The sequence below is a fragment of the Oncorhynchus mykiss genome, chromosome 15 (assembly GCF_013265735.2).
Source record: "Oncorhynchus mykiss isolate Arlee chromosome 15, USDA_OmykA_1.1, whole genome shotgun sequence".
NCBI classification, from domain to species: Eukaryota; Metazoa; Chordata; class Actinopteri; order Salmoniformes; family Salmonidae; genus Oncorhynchus; species Oncorhynchus mykiss.
The window spans coordinates 41,191,553-41,216,059 of NC_048579.1; the positions used below are offsets into that span (position 1 = coordinate 41,191,553).

At 41.6% G+C, this 24,507-nt stretch overlaps 1 protein-coding gene across 12 annotated transcripts; it reads right to left on the minus strand.

The window, feature by feature from the left end:
- Positions 1–9,044: 9,044 nt before the first annotated feature.
- Positions 9,045–18,916, minus strand: LOC110490067 (eukaryotic translation initiation factor 4H). Of its 12 annotated transcripts, none has more exons than XM_036944362.1 (9): positions 18,790–18,876; positions 18,355–18,440; positions 16,308–16,495; positions 16,158–16,222; positions 15,277–15,373; positions 14,395–14,454; positions 13,019–13,217; positions 11,282–11,397; positions 9,045–10,252 (listed from the first exon to the last, which is right to left on the minus strand). In XM_036944362.1, the coding sequence occupies exons 2-9, from the start codon at positions 18,429–18,431 to the stop codon at positions 10,248–10,250; spliced, it is 807 nt and encodes a 268-aa protein (XP_036800257.1). In that variant the 5' UTR covers positions 18,432–18,440; positions 18,790–18,876; the 3' UTR covers positions 9,045–10,247. The 12 variants fall into 12 exon arrangements, with proteins under 12 accessions (XP_036800257.1, XP_036800259.1, XP_036800261.1 ...); XM_036944364.1 differs by having other exon boundaries at positions 16,308–16,489; positions 18,790–18,875; XM_036944366.1 differs by having other exon boundaries at positions 13,062–13,217; positions 18,790–18,857.
- Between the last annotated feature and the right edge of the window lie 5,591 nt (positions 18,917–24,507).

Sequence of the window (24,507 nt, forward strand, 5' to 3'; positions counted from 1 at the left end):
ACTTCAATGTATTACATGCTATCAATTACATTGCAAATCAACATCAAACCTCGTAAACCAATGTGTTTATCCGGAATGTATCTGCCACTATTTGATTGTAGCAGTAAAACATAGAACTGTAAAGGATGATTATTACATCATATGATGGCGATATACATGTGATAATCATCCTTTACAGTTCATGAAGTATTCATACCCCTTGACTTATTCCTTCCATATTTTATTTTTACAGCCTGAATTCAACATTTATTAAATTGATTTGATTCTCACCATCTACACACAATACCCCATAATGACAAAGTGAAAACATGTTTTGAGGAAATTTTAGCATTTACCAAAATATCTAATTTATTTAAGTATTCACACGCCCTGAGTCAATACTTTGTAGAAGCATCTTTGGCAGCGATTACAGCTGTGAATCTTTCTGGGTAAATCTCTAAGAGCTTTACACACTTTACAACATGTAACTATTATTATTTTCAATTCTTCAAGCTCTGTCAAATTGGTTGTTGATCATTACTAGACAACCATTTTGAGGTCTTGCCATAGATTGTCAAGTAGATTTAAGTCAAAACTATAACTTGGCCACATTTACTGTCTCCTTGGTAAGCACCTCCAGTGTAGATTTGGCCTTGTGTTTTAGGTTATTGTTCTGTTGAAGGTGAATTCATCTCCCAGTGTCTGGTGGAAAGCTAACTGAACCAGGATTTCCTTTAGGATTTTTGCCTGTGCTTAGCTCCATTCCGCTTATTTTTTATCCTGAAAAGCTCCCCTGTCCTTTACAATTGTAAGCATACCCGTAACATGATGCAACCACCATTATTCTGGAAAATATTGAGAGTGGTACTGGAGAGAGGTATTTTCCCCCAAACGTATATTTGTATTCAGGTCAAAAAGTTAATGCTTTGCCACATTTTCTACAGCATTGCTTTAGTGCCTGGTTGCAAACAGGATGCATGTTTTGGATGTCACAAAGTGCTTCTACATCTGCATTACTTGCTGTTTGGGGTTTTAAGCTGGTTTTCTGTATAAGCACTTTGTGACATCTCTTGTAAAAAGGGCTTTATAAATATAATTGATTGATTTGGAATATTTTGTATTCTGTACATGCTTCCTTCTTTTCACTGTCAAGTAGGTTAGTATTTTGGAGTAACTACAATGTTGTTGATCCCATCCTCAGTTTTTCTCCTATCACAGCCATTAAACTTTGTAACTGTTTTAAAGTCACCATTGGGCTATTGGTGAAATGGTGAAATCACTGAGTGGTTTCCTTCCTCTCTGGCAACGGAGTTAGGAAGGACGGCTGTATATTTGTAGTTACTGGGTGTACTGTATAATTAATAGCTTCATGCTCAAGGGGATATTCAATGTCTGCTTTTTAAATGTTTTACCCATCTACCAATACTGTAGGTGCCTTTCCATGCTCGACTGAGGGACGTTACAGATAATGTATGTGGGGTACTGAGATGAGGTAGCCATTCAACAATCATGTTAAACACTATTGCACACAGAGTAAGTCCATGCAAACTTTTGTGACTTGTTAAGCACATTTTTACTCCTGAAAATGTAGGCTTGCCATAACAAAGGGGTTGAATACTTATTGACTCAAGACACTTCAGCTTTTCGTTTTTTATTAATTTGTCAAATTTGAGAAACATAATTCCACTTTGACATTGTGTGTAGCCAGTGACAAAACATCTCAATTTAATCTGTTTTAAATGAATTCTGTAAACACAACAAAATGTGGAGGAAAAAGTCAAGGGGTGTGAATACTTTCTGAAGGCACTGTATGCAGTGTTTCTAAGTAAGCCTGAACGTATATATGTGGTCTGGATAGTTTTCCCCTTGATCTCCTGTCACCACAGTTGGAGAGTTGGTGGTGACTTTTCTCCAACTGCAAAGGGGGATAAACCGATTTGTGTATAAGTCATCATAGCCAACTATAACAGAGGATGTCAATGTACTGAACATAATTTGGCTGCAAGCACTCACCCTCTTTCACATTCTCACCCGCTTTCACATTCTCTATTTGGCTCGCTTTTGTGTCAGGAATTCTGAGTTGGTGTAAACTATGAAGTAAAAGAGAGATGGTTTCTAAGGTATTTATGGTCTATCTATTGTTTAGATAACCCTTGTTTCCAATATTTCTTAAGGTGTCATTGTTAAATTGCTTCATTACTGCCATGAATATTGCGGAAACACTGTAAAAAAGGTATAGTATTCTCAGTAAATCAGGTGATGCAACCGTGAGCAATGTTGAGTATGCCGCCCTAAAATGTAAGCCTAATGCAAGGAGGGTTACTAGTTACCCCAGCCTTCAATACCCATAGCAACTACGTGAGATAATTAAAAAGCAAAACTTCTGATGGAGTAAAATAAAATGTGTAGAAAATAAAGAAAAACTAAAACACCATGGCATGGTCATGTTTCTTATAGCATGAATACAAAAGGTATCTTGTGCCAAGTTTGAGTACACTGAATTCAAAGTAATACAAACTCTCATCCATTTGTATATTGGTTAAGTGTTAATTTAAGACATCTCATTAATTGAAAACATCCTGAACCAACTGGTCAAACCCTCCACTGACACAGTCATTAACCACAGTCAAAGTGAAAAGCTGATCAGTGCTGACATTTCCATGATTTATCTGGATCCTGACAGATTGGGGTTGGGTGAACACGCGGTAAAGTTGCATATACAGTTGAAGTCGGAAGTTTACATACCCTTTAGTCAAATACATTTAAACTATCACAATTCCTGACATTTAATCATAGTAAAAAGTCCCTGTCTTAGGTCTGTTGGGATCACCACTTTATTTTAAGAATATGAAATTACAGAATAATTGTAGAGAGAATGATTTATTAAGCTTTTGTTTCATTCATCACATTCTCAGTGGGTAAGAAGTTTACATACACTTATTTAGTATTTGGTAGCATTGCCTTTAAATTGTTTAACTTGGGTCAAACGTTTTGGGGAGCCTTCCACAAGCTTCCCACAATAAGTTCGGTGAATTTTGGCCCATTCCCCCTGACAGAGCTGGTGTAACTGAGTCAGGTTTGTAGGCCTCCTTGATTGCACACGCTTTTTCAGTTCTGCCAACAAATTCTCTATAGGATTGAGGTCAGGGTTTTGTGATGGCCACTCCAATACCTTGACTTTGTTGTCCTTAAGCCATTTTGTCACAACTTTGGAAGTATGCTTGGGGTCATTGTCCATTTGGAAGACCCATTTGCGACCAAGCTTTAACTTCCTGACTGATGTCTTGAGTTGTTGCTTCAATATATCCAGATCATTTTCCTGTCTCATGATGCCATCTATTTTGTACCAAATATTCTAATTTTGCACCAAATGACCTGCAACCAAAGATATAAAGGGTGTTCACTGAACTGACCCAGTAAGAGCAAAACTTTTAGTCATTGTACTTACCATTTTTTTTATTTTGCAGCAAAGACACAAGGAAATTGCAATCGTAAGAGACATCAGTGATGTCACGGTGAGAATGACCACTGGCTGTTTGGGAACTCAGCCAGGAAAGGAGCTGGAACAGGTAACACAAACATGTTTAATCAAAAAGTAAATTACAGTGATTGCTTCCTGGTATGAAACATTAGGCACATTTTCTGAAGAAAGGGACTGGACTTACTCAACATGTACTTTGAAACACCAACAGATTGTAAACTAAATTGTAATTAAGAACAGGAAATGTTGGGTTTTCAGAAGTCTGGCAGAAACGTCTAGCCACAGCTGATATGTCGTTGGTTCAGAATCAAGTATTTTGGGGGAAATGTAATTAATTGATACCGATTCCATAGCACCAAGATGATTGTGGTGCACCAGAAGTGCAACCTCTTCTATTAGTTACTAAAATGAATGTCAACTGTATGAAATTTGCAGATAATTGGAAAACAACCAGTACAGTTCCTATATGGTCTGTTAATCACTCATAAGGTGTATATTGTCTAAACATGAGTCAGCTTCCCTAGCCCAGATCAACCCTAGTCCTGGACTAAAAAAAGACTGCTAAATAGAGAATTTCTATTGAAAGTGCTATATCCAGGATTATTTACTCTAGTTACAGGAAACCATGCACCAAAACCTTCAGGTTAAAATAAATAGTGATATGTGGTCAGATGGTCCTTCTTACCTCTGGCTGTGTCTGGGTCCATCTTGGTATCCATGCCTGCCTGATCAAAGTGACAGCAAATAGGAGCCGAACACACTTCCTCTCTAACACAGAACTCCACGCTACATCCGCCGTCCACTACACAGCTGTCTCTCTCAGGTACTTCATCAACTGTATGTGTACCTGCCTACTTTGATTTACCAAAGGACCTGCAAGTTGATCACTGCACCTGTAGGCTATATAACTCCCTGCACTTTATTCAAACACACTGTTGTGGGGTTTACCTAGAGGTTGTAGTGCATTCCCCCACATCTCATTAGAAATGTAGTGTGGGATCTGCCTTTAACAACATTTTCAATTCCAGTCTGTCCACCATACCATTTTTGTAGTTGTCCAGATGAATAACGCGTTGCGTTCAGCAGGACACAGCGTTGTGCGACGTTCAGATGGAAATACAGCATGTACAAGAAACATCGTGTCAGATCGATTCATGACATTTGTATCTGCAACATTCCACGTTTGGCTATTTATGTGGCCCTGGTATTATGCATAGAAGTGTGTAGTTGGTGAGAGTTTCACATGGGGTAGGCCTATATTCACCATAGGTTTATTCAAAGGGTTGAAACTAGCATAAATGACTTCTCATGCAAAATATCAATGTCAGACATTTTCATCTAACATGGTCCCAGATTGTTTTGTGCTCTTGCCAATGCCAACTCCATTGCTGTGTTATGACAGCACATACTGGCACTCAGGCTAATTTCTGAAATATTTTACACTAAAAAAACATTAGGGATGCATTTTACAGAACATTGTAGACAGGGATAAAAAATAAATATTGCAAGAGAAATGTATTTGTGATACTACCTTCTGGACGTCCATGGGATCCTCTTTCGGGCAGCCATTCGGTCAGACAGAATATATTCAATATTAACATGAACATCTCAGGATGGTCCTCATTCAGACATTATCATGAACACAATGACATTATGCATGATAATCCATGTGGGTTATTGGACAGAGTCAGCAGACAATGAAATATGCTGTACTTGACACACCAAAATGTGTTTAGTGAAGATTTATTGACAAATGTGGTCAACCCAATGGCCTAATACTTTGAACTTTTAGTTTTACAAGATCGTTTCCCAAAGGACTATATGTGAAATTAATATTAATGCTGGAAAGTTTCATCAGGAATTTTTTTTTCAGTTGAAAGTCAGAAGTTTACATACACCTTAGCCAAATAGTTCCTGACATTTAATCCTAGTAATAGTTCCCTGTTTTCGGTCAGTTAGGATCACCACTTTATTTTAAGAATGTGAAATGTCAAAATAATAGTAAAGAGAATGATTTATTTCAGTTTTTATTTATTTCATCACATTCCCAGTGGGTTCGAAGTTTACATACACTCAATTAGTATTCGGGAGCATTGCCTTTAAATTGTTTAAATTGGGTCAAATGTTTCGGGTAGCTTTCCACAAGCTTCCCACAATAAATTGGGTGAATTTTGGCCCATTCCTCCTGACAGAGCTGGTGTAACTGAGTCAGGTTTGTAGGCCTCCTTGCTCGCATACGCTTTTTCAATTCTGCCCACAAAATTTCTATAGGCTTGAGGTCAGGGTTTTGTGATGGCCACTCCAATACCGTGACTTTATTGTCCTTAAGCCATTTTGCCACTACTTTGGAAGTACGCTTGGGTTTATTGTCCATTTGGAAAACCCATTTGCAACCAAGATCTATCTTCCTGACTGATGTCTTGAGATGTTGCTTCAATATATGCACGTCATTTTCATACCTCATGATGCCATCTATTTTGTGAAGTGCACCAGTCCCTCCTGCAGCAAAGCACCTCCACAACATGATGCTGCCACCCCCGTGCTTCACGGTTGGGATGGTGTTCTTCGGCTTGCAAGCATCCCCCTTTTTCCTCCAAACATAACGATGGTCATTATGGCCAAACAGTTCTATTTTTGTTTCATTAGACCAGGACATACAGTGCCTTGCGAAAGTATTCGGCCCCCTTGAACTTTGCGACCTTTTGCCACATTTCAGGCTTCAAACATAAAGATATAAAACTGTATTTTTTTGTGAAGAATCAACAACAAGTGGGACACAATCATGAAGTGGAACGACATTTATTGGATATTTCAAACTTTTTTAACAAATCAAAAACTGAAAAATTGGGCGTGCTAAATTATTCAGCCCCTTTACTTTCAGTGCAGCAAACTCTCTCCAGAAGTTCAGTGAGGATCTCTGAATGATCCAATGTTGACCTAAATGACTAATGATGATAAATACAATCCACCTGTGTGTAATCAAGTCTCCGTATAAATGCACCTGCACTGTGATAGTCTCAGAGGTCCGTTAAAAGCGCAGAGAGCATCATGAAGAACAAGGAACACACCAGGCAGGTCCGAGATACTGTTGTGAAGAAGTTTAAAGCCGGATTTGGATACAAAAAGATTTCCCAAGCTTTAAACATCCCAAGGAGCACTGTGCAAGCGATAATATTGAAATGGAAGGAGTATCAGACCACTGCAAATCTACCAAGACCTGGCCGTCCCTCTAAAATTTCAGCTCATACAAGGAGAAGACTGATCACAGATGCAGCCAAGAGGCCCATGATCACTCTGGATGAACTGCAGAGATCTACAGCTGAGGTGGGAGACTCTGTCCATAGGACAACAATCAGTCGTATATTGCACAAATCTGGCCTTTATGGAAGAGTGGCAAGAAGAAAGCCATTTCTTAAAGATATCCATAAAAAGTGTCATTTAAAGTGTGCCACAAGCCACCTGGGAGACACACCAAACATGTGGAAGAAGGTGCTCTGGTCAGATGAAACCAAAATTGAACTTTTTGGCAACAATGCAAAACGTTATGTTTGGCGTAAAAGCAACACAGCTGAACACACCATCCCCACTGTCAAACATGGTGGTGGCAGCATCATGGTTTGGGCCTGCTTTTCTTCAGCAGGGACAGGGAAGATGGTTAAAATTGATGGGAAGATGGATGGAGCCAAATACAGGACCATTCTGGAAGAAAACCTGATGGAGTCTGCAAAAGACCTGAGACTGGGACGGAGATTTGTCTTCCAACAAGACAATAATCCAAAACATAAAGCAAAATCTACAATGGAATGGTTCAAAAATAAACATATCCAGGTGTTAGAATGGCCAAGTCAAAGTCCAGACCTGAATCCAATCGAGAATCTGTGGAAAGAACTGAAAACTGCTGTTCACAAATGCTCTCCATCCAACCTCACTGAGCTCGAGCTGTTTTGCAAGGAGGAATTGGAAAAAATGTCAGTCTCTTGATGTGCAAAACTGATAGAGACATACCCCAAGCGACTTACAGCTGTAATCGCAGCAAAAGGTGGTGCTGCAAAGTATTAACTTAAGGGGGCTGAATAATTTTGCACGCCCAATTTTTCAGTTTTTGATTTGTTAAAAAAGTTTGAAATATCCAATAAATGTCGTTCCACTTCATGATTGTGTCCCACTTGTTGTTGATTCTTCACAAAAAAATACAGTTTTATATCTTTATGTTTGAAGCCTGAAATGTGGCAAAAGGTCGCAAAGTTCAAGGGGGCCGAATACTTTCACAAGGCACTGAATCTCCAAAAAGTATGACCTCTGCCCCCATGTGCAGTTGCAAACCGTAGTCTGGCTTTTTTATGGCGGTTTTGGAGTAGTGGTTTCTTCCTTGCTGTGCGGCCTTTCAGGTTATGTCGATATGGGACTCATTTTACTGTGGATAAAGATACTTTTGTACCTGTTTCCTCCAGCATCTTCACAAGGTCCTTTGCTGTTGTTCTGGGATTGATTTGTACTTTTTGCAGCAAAGTTCGTTCATCTCTAGGAGACAGAACATGTCTACTTCCTGAGCAGTATGGCGGCTGCCTGGTCCCATAGTGTTTATATTTGCGTACTATTGGTTGTACAGATGAACGTGGTACCTTCAGGCATTTGGAAATTGTTCCCAAGGATGAACCAGACTTGTGGAGGTCAACAGTTATTATTTTTCTTTGCTGATTTCTTATGATTTTCCCATGATGTCAAGCAAAGAGGCACTGAGTTTGAAGGTAGGCCTTGAAATACACACCCAGGTACACCTCCAATTGACTCAAATTATGTCAATTTGCCAGAAGCTTCTAAAGCCATGGCATAATTTTCTGGAATTGTCCAAGCTATTTAAAAAGGCAGTCAACTTAGTGTATGTAAACTTCTGACCCACTGGAATTGTGATAGTGAATTAAAAGTGAATTAAATCAAGTCTGTAAACAATTGTTGGAAAAATTACTTGTAGATGTCCTAACCGACTTGCCAAAACTATAGCTTGTGAACAAGACATTTGTGGTGATTGAAAAATGAGTCAATGACTCCAACCTAAGTATATGTAAACTTCAACTGTATATACTTTTCATGTAAGTAGTAACAGAAAATTCAATAATTTTATTTTAAATGTTCAAAATACCCAAAACCTGTGTGTATATATATATCTATATTCAGCCCCATCTACCCTCTGCAAAACAAACAGCCAATTTAGAACTAATATTGGGTGCTTCAATCAAAATAAAAGCAAAAGTTCTTGCTCAGGGGCATATTCATTACACCGATTCTGTTGCAAAACATTTCTTAAACAGAAGCAAACAATACAGGACCCACCTAAAATGTGTCCAATAGAAACAATAATTTTGTCAAAATGAATACACACGGGGTAGTGTTGAGGATGAGGAACTAGGCTCTCTGCATGCGATGCCTGGGGATGAGAGACCTAGTTGTTTCTGATGTATGCAGAAAGACACTTGAACAGAACTTTTAGGGAATAATAAAGAATAACTTAGAAATGGCCTGAACCTGGATATGTATGCATGTTCCTTACAGCGTTCTTTTTCAAAGCAATGCCTGCCCCGTTCCATTAAATTTAAATGTTTTTATTCCATGTTCACATTGGTTCATGTGTTCTCAGAGAACTACTTCATTGCCTTGACTCATTCACCCATCCCACTTAAAACACATTCATAATAAATTTCTGTAAGATTATACATTTTATTGCCATAAACAGTGTAGGAAAATGAACAAAAAAATGAATAAAAACAGCAGATCTTTCTATAGTACAGTAAGAACAAGGTATCACTAAATTTCATAACCAGTAAAATGTAAATAAAAATGGTAGCGCAACAAATTCTCAAAAGCATCCTACACCATCTACTGGTAGGCAGACTAGATTTAGCCAGTCTCCATGGGACAAATGAGCAGATTATTATTTTTTTCTTTTTTTTTTCAGTTAACAGTTTCCTATGTTAAAGTTGTATATTTTGCAGTGTTTAGGTGATACATTTTTTTGTTGATAAAATGCATATAACTATCAAGCTGTGGAAGTAGAAAGTTGCCAGACAAAGACCGTTGCAATAACCCATGTTTCTGATTTAATCTAGTGAGCGCTTCAGCTTCTCCTCTAAACAAACACTTTCGGCATCGCTCCATTATTGCAGGAAGCCATTTTTTCCTGGATTGAACAGACTAAGATCAAAAATCTTTCAAAATCAGGTTCCAGAATTACACATTGAGACAACATTAAGGATTCAGTTCTATTGGCAATGTTATCATTTAATATTTAAGACAGTGGAAATTTGAAGCTGAAATGATAATCATTTCACAAATAGAGCAGAAATTTAGGAGGAAAATGTAAAAAGACACCAAAGGAACAGCTTTTTACAGCTGTATGTCTAAAACTGCAAATCATTTGGTGAACACAAAGGATGCCTTGGGAAAGGTAAGAGAAATTACACAGCAAAGTCCTTACCCAAAGGCAACAGAACCAAACTGAAGCCACTGTCCAGAGTTCCTTTTGATGTGTGTGGGGTACGGGTCAGGTTGACATAGGCCTGGCCCCTGCCCCTCACAGCAGCCTTGGGTCCAACTGCTCTTTTTTTCCAATTAGATGAAGGCCTGCTTTGTGTTAGCGAGCAGAAAGAGGAACCCAGCGCCTGACTCCCCATCGAGCTTTCTTTGGGAGAAGTCTTTGAAAGATTTTTGGTAAACAAAGCCAGTAGATCCAGAGTAGACTTCCAGAATAATGCAGCCACGTGGATATATCTATTCCTTTTCTGCCTCTTTTTCAAGCTTTGAGAATGGGAAACAAAAAAAACATTATGGTTAGACAGGTTCAATGCCAGAGGAAATGTTAAATAATTTAATTAGAGAAATGATAAAATAGTTTAAAGAACTTCTACACTACAACTGGATAGTTAAGCAGATACAAAGACCTTAAAAGCTCCACTAATGAAAATTGTTCTCTTTTTTTTGCACTGGTCCCAAACTGAACACTGACCATACGGCTGAACAATGTGTTTTAACGTAACGGCAATTTACATTGGAAGTCATAGGGGCTAAACCGAAACAAAAGCAGCACATTTCTGACCAAGCTTTCTTGTTGGTGTCTGTGGGAGGGGAGCATATTCTCTTAAGACAATGGTGTTGTGTTGACCAACTGAGATGATAAAACCTTCATGACCCCCTACAGAAGCTCAGCCACAACTGCCATGAACCAAACCATCAGAGCAAACCGTTCTATTCTAACAATTCATGTTATACTGATTTTGTAAATGGGGTCAGAATTCTAGTAGGGTTCCATGCCTATCCACTTCAGAGTTAGGGTCGAGAGACACTTCAATTCCAACACAGAGGGTCGAATATAGTAGTTAATTACACTACTAAATAACCGTTGAAAAGTTGTTACTTTTCAGGTCAATTGTATTAATCTTTAACTGCAATCAACATGAATGGACCTTCTCCCAACAGAACTAGACAAAGCAGGCACTAATCACAGGGAAGCAGAGGTGTACATAAAAACCATGTTAACAGTTTGACATGCATTCACAAGCTGCTCTTTGGGTCTTGGTGGGCAGGTGTGTTGTATTATTTTTCCAAGAGTGTGTGTGTTCTCAATCTTGTTTTTATTCTGTCTCAATGAAATACTTAACTCAAACTGAACTCAGAGGGTTTTGTTCAGTTCGTCATCTCCAACAGACAGGGATACTAACAGAAGGCGTTAATGTATCCCATTGGCATCGTTTCATTTTTCTACACCGTCCCTGCCCTCCTAGGCTCTCAGGCCTGGTCAATATCTTAAGGTTTGTCTTTGGGAATTACCTCCTCCCTGGGCTTGGCTCCGCCAAATATGGCAGAGTTGGGGTTGGCGACTTGGTTCAGTGGGGCAGCCACCGTGCGTGGCTTCAGCTGAAGCCGTGGTCTCTGCGCCCTCTCCTCTGCAGAAAGCGAAGGGAAAAAAAGACAAACATGATTAACTAGTCAAGTCAAATGTTATGTCAACAAGGTGGCCACTGGGTTCAGGATTTTTCAGTGTTTTAACCTTTTTGGGATAGGGGGCAGCACTTTCACTTTTGGATGAATAGTGTGCCCAGAGTGAACTGCCTCCTACTCTGTCCCAGATGCTAATATATGCATATTAATATCAGTATTGGGTAGAAAACACACTGAAGTTTCTAAAACTGTTTGAATGATGTCTGTGAGTATAACAGAACTCATATGGCAGGCGAAAACCTGAGAAAAATCCAACCAGGAAGTGGGACATTGAGGTTTGTAGTTTTTCAAAGCTCAGCCTACCGAATACACATTGAGATATGGATACAGTTGCACTTCCTATGGCTTCCACTAGATGTCAACCATCTTTAGAAACTTGAATGAGGCTTCTACTATAAAGGAGGGGCTCATGAAACCTCTGAGTCAGTGGTCTGGCAGAGTGCCTTGGTCTCATGACTCACGCTCCCGACAGAGTAACCTCTCGTTCCAGTGCTTTCCTTCAGACAAAGGAATTCTCCGGTTGGAACATTATTGATGTTTTATGTTAAAAACATCCTAAAGATTGATTCCATACATCGTTTGACATGTTTCTAAATATTTATGGTGCAATTTCTAACTTCTGTTGACTCCAAAATGGCAGATATTCCTCCGGCTGTTTTGGGTTCTGAGCACCGTTCTCAGATTATGCTTTTTCCGTAAAGTTTTTTTGAAATCTGACACAGCGGTTGCATTAAGGAGAAGTATCTTTAATTCTGTGAATAACAGTTATATCTTTTATCAATGTTTATTATGAGTATTTCTTCAAAATCACCAGATATTTTGGAATCAAAACATTACTGCACGTAACGCGACAATGTAAACTGAGATTTTTGGATATAAATATGCACATTATCGAACAAAACATCTATTGTGCAACATGATGTCCTATGAGTGTCATCTGATGAAGATCAAAGGTTAGTGATTAATTTGATCTATATTTCTGCTTTTTGTGACTCCTATCTTTGGCTGGAAAAATGGCTGTGGTTTTTTTGACTTGGCTATGACCTAACAATCATATGTTGTGCTTTCGCTGTAAAGCATTTTTGAAATCGGACACAATGGGTAGATTAAGATGTTTATCTTTCATTTGCTGTATTGGACTAGCTAATGTGTGAAAGTTACATATTTCTAAAAAATATTTTTGAATTTCGCGTGCTGCCTTTTCAGCGGAATGTTGTCGAGGGGTTCCGCCTGCCCTAGAAAGGTTAAAGGAGGGGTCAATATCAACACCTTCCCATTATCTTTACAAAAGCTCTACTGTAACAATACACAAAGCCATCAGAAATCCAGCTAAACTGATCTGTTCTTCCATGACTAAACATTGCCTAGAATAATTTCTCAAATGCGGACCTCGATTCCAGAAGTACTTCTGATTTGAATTATTCTCCTCTAATCAGGGACTAGTTCAGGCGTATGACACCAGTGGAGTGTCTGACCAATCAGTCAAATCTATAGATCAATTAACCAACTACGGTTGAGAAAACAAAACCAGCATTACTTCGGACCTCCACACGTTAATTGGAGTACCTCTGGTCTAGTGTTTTATATGAGATAAGAGAGATTGTGACACCGTCAGAGGGTTCTCTGAAGTCTTCCGCGCCGGCGCGCGGTGGTGGTCCGCCGTCCCTGTAGCGTCCCCCCATGCCTGCTCCTCCACCACCTCCCCTTCTGTCACCACCGCGGCTGCCTCCTCGACCCCGCCCGAAGTCGTCATCTCCTCTGTAGCCTACACAAGGAGATACAGAAAGGAAAGGACAGGTTAGACAGTCTTGGGCTCATTTAGGATTGCAATGTTATAGAACGTTCAGATAAAGTATTGTGTAGAACAGACACGATTCTCTCATGAGGAATAAAAGATAAGAAATCTTGTCAGCTCTAAACACCACATTCCTTTCTGTAACATTCTAAACATTAAATCTGTTATTTCCCAGCACCTGGAGCAGCCCTGTAAGTTGACGAATGAGTGAGGTGAACCTCCTGTATGAGTGATGACAGAGGGATCAAACAAAATGCACCAAGGGACAGAAAAAAAAACTTGTGCAAATCGTAAAGTAAAAATCTCTATGAGAACCCATTAGAATTCCTATGGGGGGGGGGGGGGGGAATCAAATACTGCTTATATTACACTATTCTGCAGATTTAGAGGTGTTTAGACTAAAAAGATTTGGCATGGGTCCTCAAAATGTTCTACAGCTGCACCATCGAGAGCTTGGTTGCGTCACTGCCTGGTATGGCAACTGCTCAGCCTCCAACCGCAAGGCACTACAGAGGGTAGTGCATACAGACCAGTACATCACTGGGGCCAAGCTTCCTGCCATCCAGGACCTCTATACCAAGCAGTGTCAGAGGAAGGCCCTAAACATTGTCAAAGACTCCAGTCACCCCAATCATAGACTGTTCTATGCTGCCACACGGCAAGCCGTACCGGAGCGCCAAGTCTAAAAGGCTTCTTAACAGCCTCTACCCCCAAGCCATAAGACTCCTGAACAGCTAATCAAATGGCTACCTAGACTATTTGCATTGTCCCCCCTCTCTTTTACACTGCTGCTACTCAGTTATTATCTACGCATAGTCACTTTAATAACTCTACCTACATATACAAATTACCTCGACTAACCTGTACCCCCGAACATTGACTCTACTGGTACCCCCTTACTGCTGCTTACTACTTAACACACATTTTTCTTAACAGTAAGCATTTCACTGTAAATCTACACCTGTTGTAGTCAAATGTGACAAATAAAATTTGATTCACAGCAAAAACGATGTAACAATTGGCTTGCTTCTTTAGCTTGGTGCTCACTACCAACTACACTGCTTGGATCTTAAATTGCAGCGGTCAAACTGGGTCCGCTCTAATGACCGGCTGGGGACCGGCTAAGTCAGCTGAACGCTCATCCCACCTCCTTCGTAGTCGTCTCTGGAACCTCCCCTGGGACCACCTCCACGAGAGCCCCCTCGGCCTGCAGGGGACAGGGCTCAGTTTTAACAACAGGGGTGAGTGGTGCTTTGAGCTGAGGCAGGGGTGTGGAACCCACTTGCTGGTTAGCCAATGGCCTAGGTTAGTAGTACTACTTCTAGAGACAGCTAGTTGAAGTATTTGGTTGAGAAAGAGACAAAATTAGGCTTAGCTGCTCAGTTTTTAGCACCATTTACTACAGAAAAGGAAGCAGGAGAGAAGGGAGTAAGATGTAGAATGGATACATTATGAAAAGTGCCAGGTATTCTGAAATGTCAGTATGTAGTGAAATAAAACAAGAATAAGGTCACAGAGACAACAGTGGTAGTGGAACTTGTGCAATGCACTCCTCTTATAAGGACTGATACTGTGATTATAGAGGATTACATAATCCGTTGATCTATAAAAGTACAAGCATCTTGTCTAATTTTTATGACCACACAACAAATGATTGATTATTCCATTATTCTTATAAGTGAAATGCACTGTATGCTTAGATAGTAGCAAAGTCAAACAGAACAGCAAAGCTTTTGATTATTTAAAGATTTTAAGACGGCCTTGATTTGAGTATGGTGAAAGATGAGTCTCAGGTCAATGTTAAAGACACGTAATTCTTCAAATCTAGGCCAAGAGGTATTGCTACTTCATATTAATATTTACAATTAAGACAATCTACAAATCAATATCACGACTCATTAGAGCATGTAATAGAAACACTGAATCAGTTTACATTTCTTTGTAGTTGTAATGATAAGTAATAAATATGCTAAGCAGTAGTAGTAAGAGGAACAAACAAGTTAGTATTCCAGTGAGCACAAGCGGGTACCTCCTCTGTCGTTCCCCCGGAAGCCGAATCCTCCGGCGCCCCTCTCTTGTTTTCGGCCCTCTGCTATGTCAACCCTGAGTGACCGGTCTCCAAGGAGCTGGAGATGGGGGCAAAAGTCAGCACTAGGAAGAAATGAAACAATGTGGTCCGCTTCTCTGATAATGCTTCCAACAGTGTTTATGTCCTACAAGTTGGTTGTCCAACCTACACTGTTGGTTGGACGTGTCACTGCATTCAATTGTCCCTTTTATAAAATGAGTCGGTTGTCACTACACATTTAATCATTTTGGACTGCAATCTATTTTATGGAAGGTGCAAAACAAAATAAGTTTATATCAATGTTGGGGACAGTTTTATTTGTTTTATGCAAAAAAAGCATAGATTTATATCTTTGTCACGATGCCCATATCACAATACTTAGATTTTCCATACAAAGCAGATTATACCTTTTTAAAGGACTATGAAGTTCACTCAGTGATGCAAGCATAAACAGGATCGGGCCACTTTCCAAAACAACAAAGAGGACAATACCAGCAGCTAATCTCCTCTGCAGTTGTTACGCAGCCATCACGTTGTATGAGAGTGAAGCGAACTTAAGCAGATGCTCTGTGTGAATGTTCACAAATGCAGCCCCTTGCATCAGTGTCACTCTACAATATATTTGGTTCACATAGTTGCTCATCGTCACGTCAAAACGCTGAGTATCAGTTTAAGAACCTGTGTTAAGTTAAATAGTATGTGCTACAGCTTTTTTTTAAAGACTGAGTAACATACAGCTGTTTGTTTTCATAATTTTGACACTAAACCACAGCATCCCTTTGTTTTACATTTATGAGCCAGATACAAATGAGGATCTGAGAAAACTAATTGTGGGTACTCACAGCACCATCATACGTCAAAGCTTCTTTAAGGGATTCCAAGTCATCAAACTCCACATAACAAAAACCTGAAAGGAGAAAAATAACAAAACTGTGTTGCCATGGCTTGTGAGGTTGTGTGAGGTTATGCTAAGCCAATGGATGCTTGCTCACCTTTAAATTTGTCTGTTTCTTTGTCTCTAACTAGTCGAACACTCCTGACGTTGAGGTCTTTGAAAATGGCGTCTATGTCTCCTTGTACTGTGTTGAAGGGCAGGTTGCCCACATATGCTGTGTATGGGGGATCTGTTGGTAGATCCTTCTGCTTGCGGGGTCCACCAGGTCCACTGCCACCTCTGGGTCTACCAGAAACGAACACCTCCATGAGAGAACAGACTACAACAGACTACAACAGATACAAGGACTCGGGGTCCTGTACGGGGAGTGGCTAATGGTCAATGACTTGAGCAGGAGATTATGGTTGATATTTGGGACATTAACGGAGTCACAAGCAAAACCTAACGTCCCAGGAAAAAGTGGCAAATAGGTAGCGCAGTCACTTTTCAGCTGACTCTCTGAGCCTTTGATAAATGATGTACACTTGGACAGATCCATTACCAATCAAATTACCAAAGATCTACAGCTCAAATCCCATAGGAAAATACATAATGTGGCACATACAATACAGGAAATAGGACTAGGCTCTCTGGAAACTGGAGAAAGAATTGAGACAGAAAAATAATGTTTTTTTTCTATTTAATTGTCAATAGTGTCAGCAGCGCACAGAAAAATATGGCATCCCTGTTGGGCTAAATACAGGTAAACAATACTACAGAGCTGCCATTTGTGTCATTTTTCTCAATGAACAGCAGAAGTTCATGTGCACTGATAAGTCATTTTGAAGAAGGGTTTACTTGTAATGACTGTGCCACGTAATTGGTTTTCCCTACTGAACTTCGATAAATGCACTGGTTATAAGAGTGTCGGCTAAAATTATTTAAATGCAAAATATGTATGCTCCTCATGAGGAGTTACGGGGCCTTGCCAAAACTGCAAGGAACCTGTTCCCTTGCTGGCAACAGCACTCCAATCTGACAGTGCAGAGAAATGCAGATTGGGTCCTGCATGCCTGCAGCATCCCTCCGGTGTCAAGCAAACTGGGCGACCTGGCAGAATCAAGAGGTACCGCCACCAACCAGGGAAAGGGGATATCTATTCAGTTGCACAACAATGCATTCAACTGAAATGTCTTCTAAGAAAGGGACGTTGGGCATGCATGCATTTATCTTTCCCACAATTAGCAAGGAGAGCAATTGTAAAATAACCAAGATGACTGTTGTGATCTTACATAGCATTTGATAAGACAAGGTGATAATGTGGTTATTTGGCCAAATTAATGTATGACAAACAGCCCAATAGATACAGGACTAGTTTAGGTATTTCATGATCAGGGGCTCCAACTCCTTTCCTGTGTGAATAAAGCAAAGCAGAATATGATTATAACAATTAATGTTATGACAGTCACAAGGGTGGAAGATATAACTCCCTGATTTTCGAAATTATCATAGTTACGTTGATCCCATCCAAGAGAGCACGTTTTAACTGCAGTAATACCGTTAGCTAGCTTGTTAAATGTATAGTGTTTTCGTTGATTAGGCTATTTTGAAGTTCTGGCTAGCTGGCTATCTAGCTAGGACTGAGTTTCAGAAATAATTTCAGTATCGCCGCAACATCGTTAGCACGTAACGTTTACATTTTCCTGGTAGTGATTGTCTAAGGCGTCAATGGCAATGCTCGAGTTAGCCCACGTTATGTTAGTTAAATGCATTGCAAACCTAGCTAACTACCTGAGCAAAGCGCAAATCGGCAATCATTGCTACTATAGTTAACGTTAGCTAACGTTCTGCAAATCATAAAGACCTAGCTAGCTAACTGACATGTGAGCCCTCCTCAAACTAGCTAGTAATGGATGCAGGGTGCACTGGGCCAAACTAGGCTAGCTAGCAGAGTTAGCATACTAGCTAGCTAGTCCTCCGCATAAATCTTCATGCAATTAGAACAAGCTAGTCTAGCTAGCTGTCTAGCTAACGTTACCACTAAACAAGGCATCAAAAGGCTTGTGCATTGAATAATGATTACTTGGTAACTAGTTGCTAAACATGCCATGTATTGATAATGATGTCGGGGAATGGTGCATGTTGACATCTCGAGCTGTTATTACCCGATTTGGCCATTCGACGCAGTCCCTGACTTGCTAGCACAACATGCAGCCCATGAGATGCTGGCGCCAAGTGCCATGCTGGCAGTCTGTGAAGATAGAATGACTTGCAATCATAACCATGTCATAATATGTATTGTCAAATCGACATGAATAAGTCGATAACATTATGTAATGGAAAATCTCACACGCACATCTGGAAGTAGCTAGCTATGGTCAATCCACGAGTTTTCCCCGCCCTCAATACCGGCTTCCCATTCATCAAAGCGGCCGTGAGAGGCTAACCACACTGACACTGTCTGGCCAGAGTTCTGAACCCGGGCCTATCTTTCAGAAGAATTTCGAACAAGCCCCTGTATATACTAAGGCATCAGTGCATTTTCTCGCATCACCATACGTTGATACTGATACATTCTATTCGTCCAGGTATTTTCTTACCCTCTGCCTCCACCAAAACTACCGTAAGCCCGATCCCGGTCATCGTAGTTATCGTAATCCGCCATTGCCGAGATTGCTGTTGGAGAAAGCAGTCGTTTGTCGAAGGACCTGCAATATAGGGGTACTCAATTTTAGTTGTCCTCTCAGTGCCTGAACCATAACGAACACTTTTTGCACAGTTAAGTAAAGTTACTACAGATGCCCTCAAATCCCCTAACTAAATTAAATATTAGTAAACTAACAAGATCCAACCCCAGTATCATCTAGATATTGGTATTTATCCTGGCTGGGCAATTACAACAACTGTAAGAAAAAGGTGCACATGATGTTAGGCAATTCATGAAGTAGTACAGTCCTTTAGCCAACACTATTTTCCCACAGGAATATCAATGTAGCTCATTTGATCAAATTGCCTCCCTCCACCCCAGTTGGAGTTACACCATGCCAACCTGGTCTCAGAGCATTTCTTATTATTGTGTTTGTAAATCCAAGACGCCCCATTTAGTTTGATCATATGTTACGTTTTGTATGGTATTCATTTGTGAACGTCCACCGATTTCATAGGATATGTTACGAATTCTAATTCGTATTTTATGTTACGAATTTGCAAATGTACACTATGTTAGGAATTTGAAAAATGTACAATATATTAGCATTTGCAAAACGAATGATCTCTACATGGGCAAAATGATGTAGACACTTGTGTTTGAATGTTATGACGAGACAGAGGCATTGATGCGAGTAACCAGTCTTGTCCCCGAACAGGCAGTTAACCCACTGTTCCTAGGCCATCATTGAAAAAAATAATTTGTTCTTAACTCACTTGCCTAGTTAAATAAAGGGAAAAAAGGACAGGAGGTGTCAATTCACTAACAAAACAAACCTAGTAATAATTTCCAACATGAACAGTTTAGAATTGTAAAAAATATATTATTATTTTTATCAGGTAACAACAACACATTCTTATATTCTCTTCACTTTTATCTCTCTGTCAACAATCCCTGATGGGAAACCTACAGATTAAGTATTTTTGGTGGCTGGGACAGACGCAGCGTGAAAAGACAGGGGGCTTGTCTGCGAGGACTGCGGGTTCCCGCACAGGCGTGTCATCTGACTGTCTAAGGGTAGTATTGATGGGCGAGGGAGCGTCCGACCTGTGATCCCCTGGCTCTTCGCACAGTGCCTCGGGCCCCATGTGACTTGCTGGGGTTCCGTCTTTTGTCATGCGACCCCTTTGACCATCAGGGTTCTGAGTAGGTGCTGGCTCAGCAATCCGAAGGTCAACCCTGTTACGACGGTACAGTGATCCATTCACTTCGACCAAGTAGGAGCGTGGTGCCACTTTCTATACACAGGATCCGAGTCTCCAGAGGCCCGTCCGGTCCCCTGGTAGTGGCTTCATTCGGACCGTTTCACCCACCCTGAGCTCAGGGAAAGTCTGTAGTGGAAATTTCCTGTATTTACCAAATCATGAGAGCAAACCACACGCAAGTCAGAGTTATCATAAAGTCCATCTTTAATTATATGAGCTCCATCACAACGCTGTGACTCTCAGATCAATTCAGTGTCTGTAAATGAATTCTCTGAGAGTCCTTACACATTGCAACTGAGATCCTTTATAGCAAAGACACACATAGCCAGACAGCATTGGCTATAAACTATCGTTCAGCTTTGTCTCCTAAACTATGTTCTTATCTCGCTCTCAGGACCATAAAACAAAACCTCATCAACAGGCATATATCAAATACACCCCTCCTGGACAAGATCACAGATACACAGTGACTGGCACACAGACATTGTGGAGCCAAGAAATAATTGGTTTAAAAGATATGTTTACATATGATGACAAGCTTGACCTCTCCCCTTTCTGCGGCCCAAGTAACTGAAACCTGACAGAGAACAGATAACTGCAACCGGTCAACAGTATTATCCAAAAATAGACATTCTGATGTCGACTCACAAGCATATAATGAAAATAAAACATCTTATCTATGTTACCCAACTAATTCTGATTATTCCCCAACAAGTCTTTTGCTGATTTTTTCGTAGATGAACTTGGAGACCTGTCTTCTGTGACGTAGCTTCACCAGCACCTCTGTCACCACACATGGCTCCAGGAGAGTGCTGGCTACTGGCAGAGCTGCTTTTAAGCACCGTGCCATGAGGCGCTGGGCCGGGCTGCTATCCATGCCTTCTGTCGGGGTATTGCGCCACTGCAAGATTGCTTTCCAGGCATCTTTGCCCTCTCACAGAGCCTTTTTGCAGAGGTTCTTTGCCATTTTAACTGCGGACTCCGCCTTCCCATTAGCTTTTGGGTGTCGTTGTGATGAAGTGACGTGCTCGAATTCCCATCCTGCAGCAAATTTTCGGAACTCAACTCCGGAGAACTGGGGTCCATTGTCTGAAATTACCCTATCTGGCTGGCCATAGCGGGCATACTGAGCCTTGCAGCGTTTGATCGTTGTCTCTGCTGAGAGGTCGGGGAGGAGGTCAATCTCCCAAAAGTCTGAGTAATGATCGACTACGAGCAGAAAGTCTTTGCCACTGTGCTGGAAGAGATCTAGACTTACTATCTGTCAGGGGTGCATCGATAGCTCGTGGGACATCATCGTCTCTCTCTGTTGCTCAATGGCATATTCATTGCAGACTGTGTATTTACTGACATAGTCTTTGATTTCAATCTGCAGTCCTGGCCAATAGTGTGTCACGTGCTTGTTTGTAACAGGCCTCACCTCCTATGTGACTTGAGTGCACGCGCGCCAACATCTCAGGGCGCAGAGACCGGGGAATAATGACTCTCTGACACTTGAATATTACTGAACACTGAGCTCCTCTTTGACTGGCCACTATTCTCTGACGGCTAAAGCAGTTTCTTCCTTGCAGTCGGGCCAGCCCATCAGAATCACAGACCTCAATGCCTGGAGTTGCTCGTCCCTGTCTGTGTGCTGCCTGATTTGTATAAGGCGCTTGTCCGTAACATTGAGGTAGTCAGCCTGGTTGATGTGTTCAACATCCACTTGCTCTGTTTGTAAGCTGCACACTGCGTGTTGTTCATGCATGGAGCGTGTGTGAGTGCCTGATGCAGTAGCCCTGCTGAGCGTGTCACTCACATACATCTCCGGCCCTGGCTTACACACCACCATGAGGTTGTAGTTTTGTAGGGCCAGTAGCATGCTCTGCAGTCGTTTTGGGGCATTCAGAAGAGGCTTGCTGAATATAGCAATAAGGGGCTTGTGATCTGTCTCTGCGGTAATATTGTCGCGCCCGTACAGGTAGTGGGTGGAAGCGTTGGCATGCAAACACAATGCTGAAGCACTCCTTCTCTATCTGGGCATAGTTCTGCTCTGTTGGGGTGAGTGCCCTAGAAGCGAATGCCACAGGCTGGCCCTCCTGCATGAGGCAACAGCCAAGTCTATACTGGCTTGAGTCACTCTGAATCGTGACAGGTTTTGACACATTGTAGTATCGCAGTACGGGTGTCTGGGTGACCAGTTGTTTTATTTCCCTCACCTCTGCGTCATGTTTTGGGAGCCAATGCCAGATGGTGTCCTTGTCCATGAGCCTCCTTAGCGGCTCACACTCTTCAGAGAGCCGCAGTAGGTATTTGGCCAGGTAGGTGACGAATCCGACGAAGCGCTGCACTCCCTTCACGTCAGATGGGTGGAGCATTTCCAAGACAGCCTTCACTTTTTCAGGATCCGCCTTCAATCCGGTGGAGGACAAGATGTGCCCATGACAGCGGACCTCTGGCACTTTAAACTGAAGCCTTTTTATGCTTAGTCTTAGCTTGACCTGTCTGCATCTGACCATCAAGGCCAGCAGCTTGGCGCCATGGTCACATTCTGCCTCCTCATCACTGTCCCCACAGCCCACTATGAGGAAGTCATCTGCTATGGGTTTCACGCTACTGAGTCTCATCAACAGCTCATGCTGTTTCCGCTGATACACCTCTGGAGCCACGGAGACACCAAACGGAAGCTTCAAGCACCTCTTCCTGCCCCAGGGTGTCCAAAAGGTGGTCATGTAGCTGCTGGGCTCGTCGAGCTTGCACTGCAGGAAGGCATCTCTGGCATACACGAGCGTGAAGACTCTGGCCTTTGGGAGCTTGTAAAGAACATCCTCCAACGTGGGCATAATGTAATGTGAACGTCGCAGAGCCCGGTTGAGGTGTTTAGGATCAATGCATATCCGTAGCTTGTCTGGTTTCTTGATGATAACCATATTACTTATCCAGTCTGTAGGCTCGGTGATGGGTATGATGTGGCCATCTGCTTCGTATTTGTCAAGCTGAGCCTTTGTAGCTGCTTTCATGGCCACTGGTACATTGCGGGGTGCACACTGGACAGGCTGGATTGCTGCGTCCAACTCAAAGTGGACTTCCCCGTCCTCCTGTTTGCAACAACTGAAAACATAACGCTCGTAGATTACGTTCTTTGCTGGCTTAAAGTAATGTTGAAGAGCATCAAGAATAGCTATAGCGTTACCTTGCTGAGCTGCTGTTAGGTTCAGGTTGTGTTTATATACGTGTCGGCATTCAGTTCCCATTATAGTCCTCAAAGTGGCAGCCACTACCTCATCGTCCTTTTCCAGAAGTCCCATTGCTAGCGCACAGTCCTCCCATTCACCTCTAAACGTATCCCAGTTCGTGCTCCAATCCCCGCTGAGCTTCATAACAGCGGGAGGGGGAATGTTTGCTGCCATGTCTAACCAGTGCTAACAACACTGAAGCTAACTAGCAAACTCACTCTAGCTAAGGCCAATTCTGGCTAAATTTTACTCAAATAAGCATTTGTTTGGTAAACCAGAACAGGTGACTCTAATTTGCGGAAAGCATGTTTAGTTATCTCACTTCTGACACCATGTTTGAATGTTAAATGACGAGACAGAGGCATTGATGCGAGTAACCAGTCTTGTTCAGTACATCACAATACATCCGGGTATCTCAAGCACACCGGTAAAACACATGAGTTGCAGTAATGAACATTTACAAACAGATGGCATCACTGTGCCATCTTAAACCTATAACAACTTGCTACTTGAACATTTCATTCCAAAATCATGGCCATTAATATGGACTTGGTCCTCCCTTTGCTGCTATAACAGCCTCCACTCTTCTGGGAAGAGCATTAGTGAGGTCGGGCACTGATGTTCGGCGATTAGGCCTGGCTCGCAGTCGGTGTTCGCATTTCATCCCAAAGTTGTTAGGTGGGTTTGAGGTCAGGCAATTGAGGTACATGCCATTTAAGTTCTTCCACACCGATCTCAACAAACCATTTCTGTATGAACCTCGCTTTGTGCACTGGGGCATTGTCATGCTGAAACAGGAAAGGACCTTCCCCAAACTGTTGGAAGCAGAGAATTGTCTAGAACGTATCTTGTAACTTTAAGATTTCCCTTCACTGCAACTAAGGAGCCTAGCCTGAACCATTATTCAACCTCTACCAAACTTTACAGTTGGCACAATGCAATGGGGCAGGTAGCGTTCTCATGGTGTCCACCAAACCCAGATTCGTCCTCCGGATTGCCAGATGATAAAGCATGATTCATCACTCCAGAGTTTCCACTGCTCCAGAGTCCAATAGCAGTGAGCTTTACACCACTCCAGCCGATGTTTGGGATTGCGCATGGTGATCTTAGGGTTGTGTGCGGCTGCTCGTCCATGGAAACCCATTTCAGGAAGTTCCGGACAAACAGTTATTGTGCTGACGTTGCTTCCAG

Coding starts and splice junctions, on each gene's coding strand:
- LOC110490067 (XM_036944362.1), bottom strand. CDS start 18,431: ATGGCACTTGGCGCCAGCATCTCATGGGCTGCATGTTGTGCTAGCAAG. Junction 14,455..15,276: donor CCGGGGGAACGACAGAGGAG/GTACCCGCTTGT, acceptor TGTCCCCTGCAG/GCCGAGGGGGCTCTCGTGGA. Junction 11,398..13,018: donor TATAAAACACTAGACCAGAG/GTACTCCAATTA, acceptor CGCTTTCTGCAG/AGGAGAGGGCGCAGAGACCA.